The sequence below is a fragment of the Ailuropoda melanoleuca genome, chromosome 3, assembly GCF_002007445.2.
Source record: "Ailuropoda melanoleuca isolate Jingjing chromosome 3, ASM200744v2, whole genome shotgun sequence".
NCBI lineage: Eukaryota > Metazoa > Chordata > Mammalia > Carnivora > Ursidae > Ailuropoda > Ailuropoda melanoleuca.
Window position 1 is genome coordinate 57,702,640 of NC_048220.1, and position 13,793 is coordinate 57,716,432.

Here is a 13,793-nt window from a genome sequence, read left to right on the forward strand (position 1 = left end):
TAAATAGATCATAGATAGACAGATAGAGTAGGCCCCTGACAGCTGCAGATTCAAGAACTGTAGTTTCAGTTATACATGAGAAACCCTAAAGATCCACAATATGAAATAATTCGTCTTCTTTGTCAGGCACAAATTTGAACTGTACTCAGTGGTTGACTAGTGTGTAAGAATTGTCCAGTTAGCATTCAAATCTGTCTAATGGGCAGCTTGCTTTTAGCATCTCAAGAGATCTATGGCTGTTTATTCCTTTAACTAACCATTTTGGATCTTCTGTGTTGTATTTATGGTGAGAACCTATCTGTCACACAGGTTTGTGGAAATAGGGTCATTTCTAAACATTGTAGATAATTCTTCCCTAGTGCCAAGAAGTACTGTATTTGTAGGGGTGCATGTGTCTGTCTGTCTGTGTTTCTACGTGTGTGAATGATAGTGGTAAATCTCACATTTGTATCTCACAAAAAGATGAACATCAGTTTGATCTAGTGTCTGTGAAAATTCTGTTTTCTTTTCAGTAGAGAGGAAGAAATCAAGAGATTCTAAAGAGTATCTAACTTTTTAGGAGAACTAGTTAGTGCCGGTGATAATTCTTTGTAGTTATTTGACCAAGTTAAGAAATCAAAAAAACTGAATGAAAATAATTTGAAATGGGTCAAATATTATGGAGAAGAGTTAATTATCAATGAAGTTTTGATAGGATCAGTTGCTTTGAAAACTTCTTTGTTTTAAGATGCTGATAAAAGGGATTTAAAAACAAGACTTTAATGTTTTGGGGATTAATGTTTTGGGGATTCTTTTTCCACTGGAGGTTGAAACATGACCTTGTGCCTTTGAAGTGTTGATTTTTGAATTGACATTCTCTTGGAAAGACTTTTTTTTTTTAACTTGATACAGAAAAACACACTATTTGGAATGTTGCATGGAGGGATAAGACTAAGTCATTCTGTTTTTCAAGAACCTTCCTTGCTCCAGTCTTCCCTTTTCACCACGTAGCTGTTTGCATTTTTCCTCGTAAATGAATTTGCTTATATATGTATCAAGTGAAGGACCAGCTGGGTTGTGACTGTCACAGCAGTAACTGATTAACATTGGATATCTTGTTTCTTTTCTTTAACTGAGAGCCATGCTAAAAGCTGAACCCAAGAAACTCCTTTTTTAAAGCAAAGCACCTGGTTTATTTCTAAATCTTGTATATTTCTGAAATAATGGGTTGTTTTTTTTTTAACCGCAGAAAAAAGGCGGTTCTCCGTCTCCGCATAAGGAAAAGGTCAATTAGCCACATTACATTTTTATCATCAATTTGTTTTGTTCATGCTTGTGATACCAGTTATCTGTGAGATCTTAGGGCCATTGATCATGGCTGTGTGGTGTGTATTTTAAAGATAAAAAGATTGTTTCGTATCTCTGAATGAGAGTTGGGACTCCTAGACACTATATAACCAGAGATACACCTTGAAAGGATGTCAACCCTTTAGTAGATTGCTAATAACTTTCAAAGACAGAGACCCCACCTCTACCCCCAAACACACACACACACACACACACACACACACACACACACACACACACACACTTTACCCTCCTCAGTATATTTATGGAATCAAGTTGGAGACTTGCAAAGAGCTGGGAAGAGAGAATATCTCTTCAGCCATGCTGCTTGAGAAAAATGAGTCAGGTCCCTCATAGGTCTGTGGAATTGAGGTCACTCTCTCAGAGTGGAGAATTTGGCAGGCAGGGAAGTCCTGCGTGCTCCAGAAGAACTTCAGGTTAATTCTTCACTTTTATGTTAATGTGAGACAGAAACAAATTTTTGACAACAAAATATAGATTATTTGGAACAGAGTAAGCTAAGCATATATAAAGTTTGATAGATTTTGATGAATAACTTCAGTCTGTTCTAAGTTTTTCCTCTCAGTGTAGGACTGGTTCAAAATGAGTTCTCTGGTTTGTGGAGACAGTTTTCATGTGAGAGAACCATGCTTAGCTGTTGGATTTTGGCCAGGATTTTTTGAATCATTTTATGCTTTTGGCAGTTGACTGGTTTGAACCCATTTGGGGGAAAAAGAAAGAGAAAACAATAACTGAAAGTTATTAAATCCAATTTTATTGAAATAGTTGTCTTTTTGGCACTTTTGTTTTCTACAGATACAGAGGATAGTCATTTAACTGGAACTCTAAGAGTAACTATGTCATATAATGTACAACATTAAGCGACTTCATACTGATATAAAATAGTTCTCTCTTAAAAAAGTACAAGTTTGTTATAGAACATGTAGAAAATTTGCTATCTTGAGCTGGCTTCCTTTACATCAACTACTCGAGTTTTGTCATAATTTTCTTTGCCATCAGAGGAGAACGAAAATGCGAAGTAACTTAGAGTTCTCTTTTCAGACATAGTTTGATCTAATTCTGTTTTCTGGGGGAGGCAATGAGAGTTTGGGGTTTGGGTTGGGGCAGAGGAGTCTCTGAGACACAGACGAATGTGCAAAGGTCTGATCAGCATTTGTTTTTGTCGATGGTGTTAAAATGAATTCTCTGCAAACCGTGCTGGCTCTTTGGAATAATTCTTCGTTTGCCCATGTAGCCGTAGAAGAGGGTTGATCTAGGGTAGATCACCCAGGATGTTTGCTTAGAATTCCAAACGAAGAGAAAAATATCGAGATGGGAGTGGGGGCATTTTTCTCTGTTCATTCCAAGAATCTACATTTCTGTATGTGGAAGACACTGCCTGTTACATTCTTATAACTCAGAATTTATTTCCTGAGGAGAGATCTCTTTCTAACGTTTACCTTTAGTGAAAAAAAAGTACAGTATTAAACCTGAAGTCAATGATTTATATTTTATACCGTTTCCCCCTGCAAGTGATATTTTAAAAAAAGCTGTAAAGAATTCAGGGGGACACAAAGAAAGTTATTCAGAAAAGTGAAGTTTCCTTTGCTAAGTGAGTTGGGCAATAACATGGAACAAAATCAAAGCATCCTAGCCAAAATAAATCTGCACAATGGAGCTATCAGATATGAGGTAATAGTGTGACATGCCTGTGGGTATCAGACATTCTTGTAAAAACCACAGACCCAAAGTTTGGTCCTGCACCATTAAGTCACAGTTCTGCCCAAGCAACAACACAGAACACAGGTTTTAAATCACTGTCGCAAGCCAAATGTAATTCCCACCAAAAACAATTAAATCTTTTACCAGAGGTCTGAGTCTGGGCAGCGTAAGCCCTGAGAATCACTTCAGTGGCCTGGAATCTGAATCACATTTCAGTGTGAAAATGAGACAGTCATTGTTCAGATCAGGAGGAAATGTCAGCTGCAAAATCCGTGGCAGTCAAGTAACTGGCAACTTGAAGTGATATTTGTTGAGGTTAAATTAGAAAAGGGTTAGCTAAGAATTTTACAAGTTCTTTCTGATCATTTCATAGATCATTTTACATTGTTCACTTTTACCAATTTGAAAAATAATCCGTGTTCACTCTAGGGAAGCGGAAAATATATAAGAATATATAGACCAAAATATTACCTCTGTCTCATAGAACTCAGATATAAGCTTTGTCACATTTTACTGCATTTCCTTTTGGTCTATCACAGACGTGCAAATGGGTGTGCATGCACACACACACACACAGCTGTATCTGAGAGTATGTGTAAAATTTGGATCATTGTGTATTTTTAGTATTTTGCTTTTTAATTTTAACTTAACATGTCTTTTAACATTTTCCATCTCCTTATATATTTTTCACAGACAAGATATTTAGTGCTTATATAATATACCACTTGTCTGACCATACCCATGCCATAATTTATTGAATATATATATATACTCTGTAGATTTTTACCCAATTACTGCTAGTATAAATAGTATTTTAGTTAAACTACTGTCTCATCTCTGATTACTTTTTAGGATAGAATTTTGGAAGTAGAATTAGGGGGTCTAAGGGTTGGAACTTTTTGAGGCTCTTGATACCTATTACCAGCTGTTTTCCAGAATGGTTACTGCCTGTCTCTCCCATCATTTGGTAGCAGCAAGCAACATCTTCGATTAGAAGTAGATATGGATAAGGAAGAATGCAACACACGCTGTTGTTCATTATTCCTAAATATCAAATTATTTATTAAACAGTACCAGTGTGTGCCAGGTGTAATTCCTAGCCCTGAGGATACAGTGGTAAACAAAAGAACCCCAAATTCATGTCTTCAATGAGCTTACATTCTACTAAGAAGAAGAAACTACAACACATAAATTATATGGGACGTTAGAAGTTAGTAGTTGTTGCGAAGACAAAGCAAGGGAGAGACATGAGCAGTGTGGGCAGGGGCAGGGAAGCAGGGAGCATTGCACAGTTTGCACGTCCTGTTGAAATGTTGGAAAATTTTCCACCTTTGACTTTTACTCATTTCCGTAAGAGGTTAGTTAGAAAGTAAGCTAGAGGGGCGCCTGGGTGGCACAGCGGTTAAGCGTCTGCCTTCTGCTCAGGGCATGATCCCGGTGTTATGGGATCGAGCCCCACATCAGGCTCCTCTGCTGTGAGCCTGCTTCTTCCTCTCCCACTCCCCCTGCTTGTGTGCCCTCTCTCGCTGGCTGTCTCTATCTCTGTCGAATAAATAAATCTTTAAAAAAAAAAAAAGAAAGTAAGCTAGAAATTATTGAGTTCCAAAATCCATAAATATTTGAGGAATTCTGCAACCTTTGACCATTAAAAAGTATTAAATACAGATCTTTGTTAGTTTCAAGGAATTCCTATTCCTTTGTTTATTCATTTCATTTAACAATTTTTATTTTGATCCTGTTTTAATTTGTCTGTTAACGACCATTTGGTTATATACATCAGCAACAGGCTGAATATGACTTCTATCTCTGCTTTTTTGTTCCATTTCCTTGTTTATGATCTACTTAAAAAGACTAGCAAAAAGACAAAAAAAAAAGGCTTCATGGGTGGAGGAAGAGAAATGATAAGGGAAGGGAAGTTAGCAAAGAGAAGGAAATAAAGAAATAATTAGAAACCCATTTTAGAGCAAATGTCAGTTCCTGGTTGCAGGGAGACCTGCCACTCAGAGACACTTCTGTGAGTATGGTCCTGTGAGCATCCTTTCCAAGGCCGTCTGGACAGTAACTCAGTGGTACCATTTAGGCTACTAGAATTGGATTTCAGTCCATATAATTTCTGGATTTCCACCAGAAAAATAACACCCTTCATTCTGTGTTTTGGTAAAAGCAAACAAACCAAAAACACCCCACAAAAAACAAATGAAAACAAAAAAACTACAGTGCCTTTATTATGCTTACCTTGGTTCTTTGCAATTTTATTACTTTCCAAAGACTCTTTTTTACATAGCAGGGATCTCTTATCTCCTATCTTAATTTTGGCATGATTGAGGAGACTTTTAAAGCAAAACTATACAAATAGATTGAAGGAAAAGTAGAAAGTCTCTTAATCTGGAGGCTTTCAAACTTTAGATCTTCTCACAAATTATTTTATCAAAGATCAAGGTTTTTACCCAACTTAAAAGTTTTGAAAGCTCTTTTTTTTTCTGAGAAGAAAGAAAAAATACAGATATTCTCTAAGCTATTTATTATATGTTTTTAAAAGACGTAAAAGTAGCCATGGTACTTGTTGGTTGGTTGGTTGGTTTTGGTTTTTTGGCATGCCCTAAATTGGAAACAGTTGCTTTACTCTTACATACAGTTCTTTCTTCCCAAACTTTATCTTTCCCAAATAAAATCTCTTAATTCATTTCAAGCCACAGACTTATTTTAAATATAATTCAAGGAAAGACTTATAGATCTGTAGGCCCAGAAAAGATAGTCCTATTAGCCATCATTACATAAACCTGAATCTGTCCTTCTAAGTGAAGGCAGTTTGTGTTCACCTGTGTTGTCAGCATTAATGTGATGTGCGACATGACGGTACACAAAGCATATTGGCAAAGTGATTCTCAAGTTGAGCCTGAAAGACACTGAACAAACGTATCCCATGTCACATTCTAGTTACAAGGAGACCCAAGACTAGGCAGTCACTCTCTGATTTATAGTCCAAAGTTTATTATTTTTGAATAGACAGGGCCTGTGTTTTTCATATAATTATTGGCTATGGGGGCAGCATTTTAAGGTAATAATAAATTGAATGTAAACCCAAGAATCTTGGGTGCCTAACATCTCAGAGTTTCAGGTTACTCTCAATCCTGCTGCATGTTTTTAAGAGATAATGCATACCAAGAACCTAGAAGAGGCTTCATCCATTCTAGGTGCTAAACAAATGACAGGTGTTACTTTGACGGAAGTTAAAAGATATTTCTGGTTATATATCATTGCTCAGACCGGGGGATCAAAAGATACCATCTAGGGATGCCTGGGTGGCTTAGTTGGTTAAGCGTCTGCCTTCGGCTCAGGTCATGATCCCAGAGTCCTGGGATCGAGTCCTGCATCAGGCTCCTTCTTAGCGGGGAGCCTGCTGCTCCCCCTGCCTGTGCTCTCTCTCTCTCTCTCTGACAAATAAATAAATAAAATCTTTAAAAAAAGATAGCATCTAAAGACACAAAGACACAGATATAAAGATAACCAATAGAAAAACATCAAATCAGTAAAATTCAATACAATATCTGAAATACATTACACAAAGAAAAGCAAATATATATTTTATAGTATGATATATGTATTTTTTAAAGATTTATTTATTCAAGAGAGAGAGCTCATGCACACACACCCATGTGTGAGTTGGGGGAAGGGCAGAGGGAGAGACTCTCAAGTATCCACCCACTGAGCTTCGAGCCCATGAGATCATGACCTGAGCCAAAACCGAGAGTTAGATGCTTAACTGACTGAGCCACCCAGTGCCCCATAGTAAGAAATATTTTTAAAAGCTTATCTTTTATGTCAATATGCTTAAATGTGATAAATGTTCCTATTAAGAGAAAACAACTTCTAGTTTAGATCATAAAGCACACAGGAATCACATCTAAAACAGAATTACTCAGGAAGGTTGACAATGAAATGATAGGTATATGTATATTGGATAACTATAAAAAATAAATATACCAAACATCTCAGTTCTTTTAACCAAATAAATGAACTTAGATAAAAACAATCACATTAAATAAGGCAAGAAAAGGTACTTTATAGTGATAAGATGTAAAAGGAAGAATAAAAACCCTATTGTACTATAATCACAACTACATTAAATTATACCTGCAGGTAAGGCCTGGGAGAAAACATGACAGAGTGACGAGATTATGGATTTTTTTCTCTACTTCCACTTCCACTAATATTGTTATGTTTAATAATAATAACATGATTAAATTTCTGAAGTTGAGCATTGATTATATATTTTGAAATCTGGGATGACTAGAACAAAATTTCTCAGACATAACTCACTGCCAAAGGGGAAAAAATACATGTTTGTTGAAGAGAGACTTTGAGATATATATTTTTTCCACTCAGAGTGTAAAAGTCTTTTTCTTTACCATGAAAATCATTTTAATTAGATAGTTCAAAAGAAGTTGTTGAGTCTTTCTAATTCCGTTGTCATGTTATGGCCCCATCACTCTTATCATTTACTACTTTTGAACTATCAAGTAGTTAGTTCTGTTCTTCCTCCATTTTCACAGCAATATGAGAACTGGAGGCCCAACCAGCCAGACAGCTTCTTTTCTGCTGGAGAAGATTGTGTTGTAATCATTTGGCATGAGAATGGCCAATGGAATGATGTTCCCTGCAATTATCATCTCACCTATACCTGCAAGAAAGGAACAGGTAATGATTAATTAATAATGTACTTAATCTGCATTTCAGTTATCAAGTGCGTTCAGGAAGAATAAACTTCATTCCTTCAAGACAGGAACTGAATGTCATGTATGACGTCTCTTGCTGCCTCTGGAATATTTCACTCTTCCAATACATTTGAGAAGTTTGTTTTCAGTGATGACTTTACCTTAAATTTCAGCTGCTAAGTTAACAATGTAGCATTTATATTAAAAAAAACAAAAACAAAAAAAACAAAAAAAACACGGCAGCTACCTGGCAGTATCTTTAAGAAAAACAAAGTGCTGCTGAAGGGCCTGTCCACCTGTTTGCTCTGATGTGAACATTAAGAAAAACTGGTTATCAACATTTAAAAATTGGGATACTTATAAAATAATCTGGATTTTTTACTTTTGTAGAAAAATAAGTACTGGTACCATTTGGTCCATGTTCAAATGTATGAGTGCTTTGAAGTGCTGGAGCTGAAAACCAACACTCTCCTTCAGTGGGGACTACGGTCTCCAGCTCTTTGCTCCTTCCCTCATTGTACTTAAGTGTCTGGTCTTTGTAGGCATTTGAATTTTTTCATCATTCCCTTAGAACCTCCTTGTGTGTAAACAATAGCACAAAACAAAATTGCTGTATCTCTGGCTGAATACCTTCAACATGTGATAAAATAATAGCATTTGAAATGTAAGCTCTGTAATGAGAATTGCTTAGTTGACATTAAACAGATAAAATTACAAATCCTGATTTTAAAAAGTGTTTATTATTGACCAGTGTGTTTGAACTTCTAAGGCACACTGTCTAGACTTCTTTCTTTAAAAAATAGGAATTCTATAAAAAATTTTTTAACCTGCTTACAATTGATAATGGTGTTAGAACATGAAAATTTAGCCTCTAAATTTACCCAGACTTTTTCATTGAGTTAGAGTACAAATGCAAAATATGAAATCCATTTGATTTGTCTTTGGATAAAAAATAATCAACTAAAAATACACACTCTGTAGATATTTTAGGAAAGACTTCCACTCTAATAGTAAGAAATTCTGTCAGAAGAAAGAAAACACTGAGATGCACAGAGCTCAGATGAAACTCAACTGTTGGCCTATCTCTCTGTTATTCTCTTACCTAAAGCAGAATTGACTCTGAATACCCTTCCTGTATGAGCAGCTTCCCTGGCTACGTGCATTACTTCCGTATTTCTGCTGCGGGACTCATGAAAATAGCAAATCAAGTGTTTTCTGTTTTCCTTGTTTCTAGCGTAAGAAGTCTTTAATGAGCTGTTTGTCTTAATCTGAATGTCATGTTTGTCTTCTTAGGTCTCCAAATGTTCCTTGGAGTCACGCTTTTCTCTTTGTCACCCGAGCAGTCTTCTAGTTCCCCTGTTATTTTTTCCTAAAGCAGGGTTTCTCAACAGCAGCACTGTTCATCTTTTGGTCCAGACAATGCTTAGTTGTGCGGGCTGTCCTGTGCGTTAAAGAGGTTTAGCAGGCCTTCTGCCCTCAGTGCGCTGAAGGCCAATAACGTTCTCCTCCACTCCACGTCCTCCTCCTTTGCTTTGTACTGTCAGTGTCTCTAGACTTCACCAGCTATCCCTGGGGAGGGGGGGAGAGGAAGAGAATTGCCCCAGGTTGACCACCACAGCCCCATAGCTACAAAGGTTTCACAAAAACAGCACCATGGTTTGCATTTCCCGAGGGGGAAAGAGATTTATAAAACATTGGCCCCACCTCATTAAAGGGAAAACAAAACAAAACAAAATGATTCTTGTATTTTACCATCCTACTGTTGGACTTTTAGTCATAGAGACATAACTCTTTGTTAATCAATACTCTGGAGAATTTTATAAATGTCTGTAGACTTTCATAAAAGACTCATTTCTCCTTTCAGATTATCTTAGGCACCTTTACACATACAGACCTAAGTAATTCTACTTTCAATTAAATCCTTGTAAAGAGGATTATATTTTCCAGTTTTACTGAGAGATAATTCATAAATCACTGTGTAAGTTTAAGGCATACCACGTGATGGCTTGATTTACATATATTGTGAAATGATTACCACAGTTTGGCTAATATCCATCTTCTCACATAGTAAAATAAAAAGAAAAGAAAGAAGAAAAGAATAAAGGGAAAAAAACGTTCTCCTTGTGATGAGCACGCTTGGGATTTACTCTCCTCAGCTTTCCGGTATCTCAAGCAGCAGCGTTAGCCGCAGTCATCAGCTGACATTACACCCTCCGTACTTACGTATCTTACAAGTGGAAGTTTGTACCTTTGACCACTTTCCTCCAGTTCCCCCGCCTCCTACCCCCAACCCTGGTAACCACATGTCTGATCTCCTGTTCTATGAGTCTGTTGGTTTCTTTATATATTTCTCTCCTCTTCTCATTTTTTTGTTTGTTTTAGATTCCACATATTTAGATTTAGATTTTAGATTTGCTTTAGATTCCACATGTAAGGGGGATCATACAGTATCTGTCTTTCTGTGTTGGACATACTTTACGTGGCATAATGCCCTCAAGGTGCATTCCTGTTGTCCTAGATAGTAGGGTTTCCTCATTCGTCGTGGCTGAATAGTACTGTGTCGTTCATGTATGTATCCGTGCCACAGCTTCTTTACGCACTCATCTCTTGGACGACACTTCGGTGTTTCCATGTCTTGGCTCTTGTGGATGATGCTGCAGTGAACACGGGAGTGCAGATATCTTTCAGTGCTAGTGTTTTTGTTACCTTTGGATATGTTCCCAGAAGCAGAATTACTGGATATATGGCAGTTCTATTTTAATTTTTTTGAGGTTCCCCCAAACCTCCTCCTTACTTTCCCAGTATCTGTATCAATTTACAATCTCACAAGAGTTCCCTTTTCTGCACATCCTCACCAGCATCTCTTGTCTTTTTGATGATAGCCATTCAAATAAGCTTGAGGTGAAATGTCATTATGGTTTTCATCTGCATTTCCCTCATGACTAGTGATGTTGAGCATCTTTTCTCCTACCTTTTGGCCTTTCATATATCTTTGGAGAAATGTCTCTTCAGGCCCTTTGCCCAGTTTTCAATTGGGTTGTTTGGAGTTGTCGTCAGCCCTCCTGGTCAGAGGGGCTGGAAGACACTCTCCACCGCAGGTGGGGCTGTGACTCAGCACCTTTCCTGGATGTGGGCAAACCAGGCTCTGGGGCTGGCAAATCTCCTCATTTGGGGATCTGAATGAGGCAGATCTGCACCCCGCCAAAGTCCCTGGTCAGAGCGTGCCTTTGCCTGTGCTCTGCAGGTGAGCCAAGCTGCTGCCTGGGGTTACTCGTTTGTTCAGCACTCCAGGTATGAGTTGGGTCCACCAAGGTTCAAGTGCTGGTTGTTGGAGGCCCTCCCCCTTCGCAGTCACAGTCAGATTCCCAGTGGCTGGACCCCAGGGTTCCCGCTGTAAGTCCTTGGTGCAAGAGCAGAGTAGAGTTCCCACAAAGCATCCCACAATGCTGGGGGAGGTTGGTTTGTCTTCCGGGGGTTCTTTTTGCAACTTTGGGAAGCTGCGGCTCAGGAAAGACCTCTGCACAGGGTGCAGCACAGACCTGGGGGAGGAGCAAAGTGGTCAACCTCTAACCCCTTCTCTTATCCTGCTAGTGTCATCTGTCTTGGTCTGTGTGGTGCAGGGGGTGCTTCACCCTCACCTCCCCATACGAGGATTCTCTCGGGGGTGTCTCGTTCTTGAATAGCTGCTAGTTGTTCTTGGCAACGTCACTCTCAAAGCATGTTTTTTAAGAGCGTAGTGTGTGCTGCCCGCTCATCCTTGGAGCACCCTGCAGGCCCCTGACAGTCCCATCTGTTTACTTACCAGTTCCAACTGTAGATGACGACTTCATTCCCTCACTTTTCACTTTAGTATCATCACACGTGCTTGTATTTGTAAACAGCAAATTATTTCGTTTTGCACATTTTTGAGCTTCAAGTAGAATCATTTTGTATGTATTTTGTGACTTGCTTTTTTTGTTCAGCATCGTTTGTGAGATTTATCCATGTTGATACATTCAGCTGTATTTCTTCACTTTGCTGCTTATAGTGTTTTATGTATCCCTAACTCTATAATAGTTTATTTACCAATTCTCCTGTCAGTAAACATTTGGGTTATTTTGGATGTTTTTGCTATTATAAGCCCTGTTTCAATCAACAGTCTTGAACCTGTTCCTAGCGGGCCTTTGGGAGCTCCCGTGGGGTGTTTTTCCAGGAGTGACATCGCTGAGTCATAGGATACTTTTACCATCAAATCTACTAAAATATGCTGTCTTGTTTTCCGAAGTAGTTGTACCAATTTGCACTCCCACCAGCAGTATGTGAGAGGTCCTGTTACTCCACATCTTCTCTAACAATTGATAATATTGGATTTTAAGATTTTTGCCAATCTAATGGGTATAAAATGTTATCTCTTGTGATTTCATTTGCATTTTCTTGGATACTTTTCCCTGAATATCATTTCATATGCTCACATGTCATTCACTTATAGCTCTTTTGTACAGTTTCTGTTCATATCTATTCCTTATTTTTAAAAATTGATTGCTTTTCTTTTATATGATGATTTATTAGCATCCTTTTAATATCCTGGTTAGTAATCCTTTGACAATTATATATGTTGCATATATCTTCTCCCAGTTTGTACATTGTTTTTACTTTTATACCGTGGTATTTATTGATGAACAGAATTCTCCATTTTGTTGCATTTTCCTTTATGGTTCAAACCTTTTTGTTTTTTTTACCTACCCTAAAGTCAGAAAGATATTCTATATTGTTTTCTAAATGTTTTAAAGTTTTTGCCTTTTTATTTTTATATTTAAACCATCTAGAATTGATTTCCCATGTATTCTCTGAAGTAGGGAACCAAGTACATTTTTATCCATAATAACACCAAGTTGTCCAAGTGAAAGAACTACCTTTCCCCCACTATTTCGCCATGTGGTTTCTGTCAAGTATCGAGCATGTATGCGTGGATCTATTTCTGGTCTATTTGCCTGTCCTTCCCAATACCGCACTCATTGGATTATTTTAGCTTTATTATAAGTCTTCATATATCATTTTGGAAGAAATCTATACATTGATAATGACAACTTTTAATTTGTTGGCATAGCACAGAATAAAGTATAAATGATTTATCTTATTGATAGTTTTTAACTTTCTGTATCTCTTTGGTTTCATTCTATCTGATACTTGCTAATATCTGGACCAGTATAGGCTATAGATATTCCAGATTGGAGTTATCATTGATCCATATACATAGGGTAGTTGAAAATGACATATTTTTATAGAAATTGCAGTTTATCTTATAGGAATTTGTGAAGATCAAATATTCACATGCACAAATATTTCTAATTTCTTAGTTATAGGTAGTATGACTTCATAATCTATTTTTAGGTTATGTCTGAGTGACAATCTCTTACGTGAATAAAAAGATATGCTCGTATTGTGTTTCTTTAAAGATAACTTTGTCACGAGGTCAAAATGTTCCAAGCTGTTTTGTCAGGCAGAAGCAAATTAGAGGAACAAAATATTTAAGTGAAACCACATTTGTCATTGCAAAAGAATATGGTTGTAAACAGCCTTCTGACTATGTAAATAAATTTAATGTTTGTAAACTTTTGATATTAGGATGTTGACATCCAGACATCTTGGTACCAAGATTTCTGGTAATCGTTGTCCTGTTGAAGATTTGCATCATTTCATGAGAGTGTATGACATGGGCTTTATGATTCAGAATTCTCAAAGTAAACTATGGAAAGGATGTGCCATTTAGGGAAATCATATTGAAGTTAAGTTATATTTTTATTAGAGACATAGAGCAAAACACAGTCACTTAATAAAAGTTAATTATTGAAGTATATCATTTAAAACAAGCACACTAATGTTGAATGAAACTGTAAGTTAATACAAATTCAGTTGAATCAATTTTCCCAGGTTTTTGAATTTCAAAATTGCAAGTTTTCTTTTACTGCTATTTCTTTACTATTATTTCTACATTGCTAGGTTTGTTGATATTCAGAATTTCTCATTGTAAATTTAAAATGATGGTTATAT

At 37.1% G+C, this 13,793-nt stretch overlaps 1 protein-coding gene across 3 annotated transcripts in view; it reads left to right on the forward strand.

Moving 5' to 3' along the window:
* The window catches only part of VCAN (versican), a 107,796-nt gene that overhangs the window by 91,865 nt on the left and 2,138 nt on the right, over window positions 1–13,793 (forward strand). For all 3 annotated transcript variants that reach the window (XM_034656465.1, XM_019808441.2, XM_034656466.1), the window contains one exon: window positions 7,602–7,746. In XM_034656465.1, the coding sequence (XP_034512356.1) occupies window positions 7,602–7,746 (145 nt within the window). The remainder of the gene's footprint in view (window positions 1–7,601; window positions 7,747–13,793) is intronic.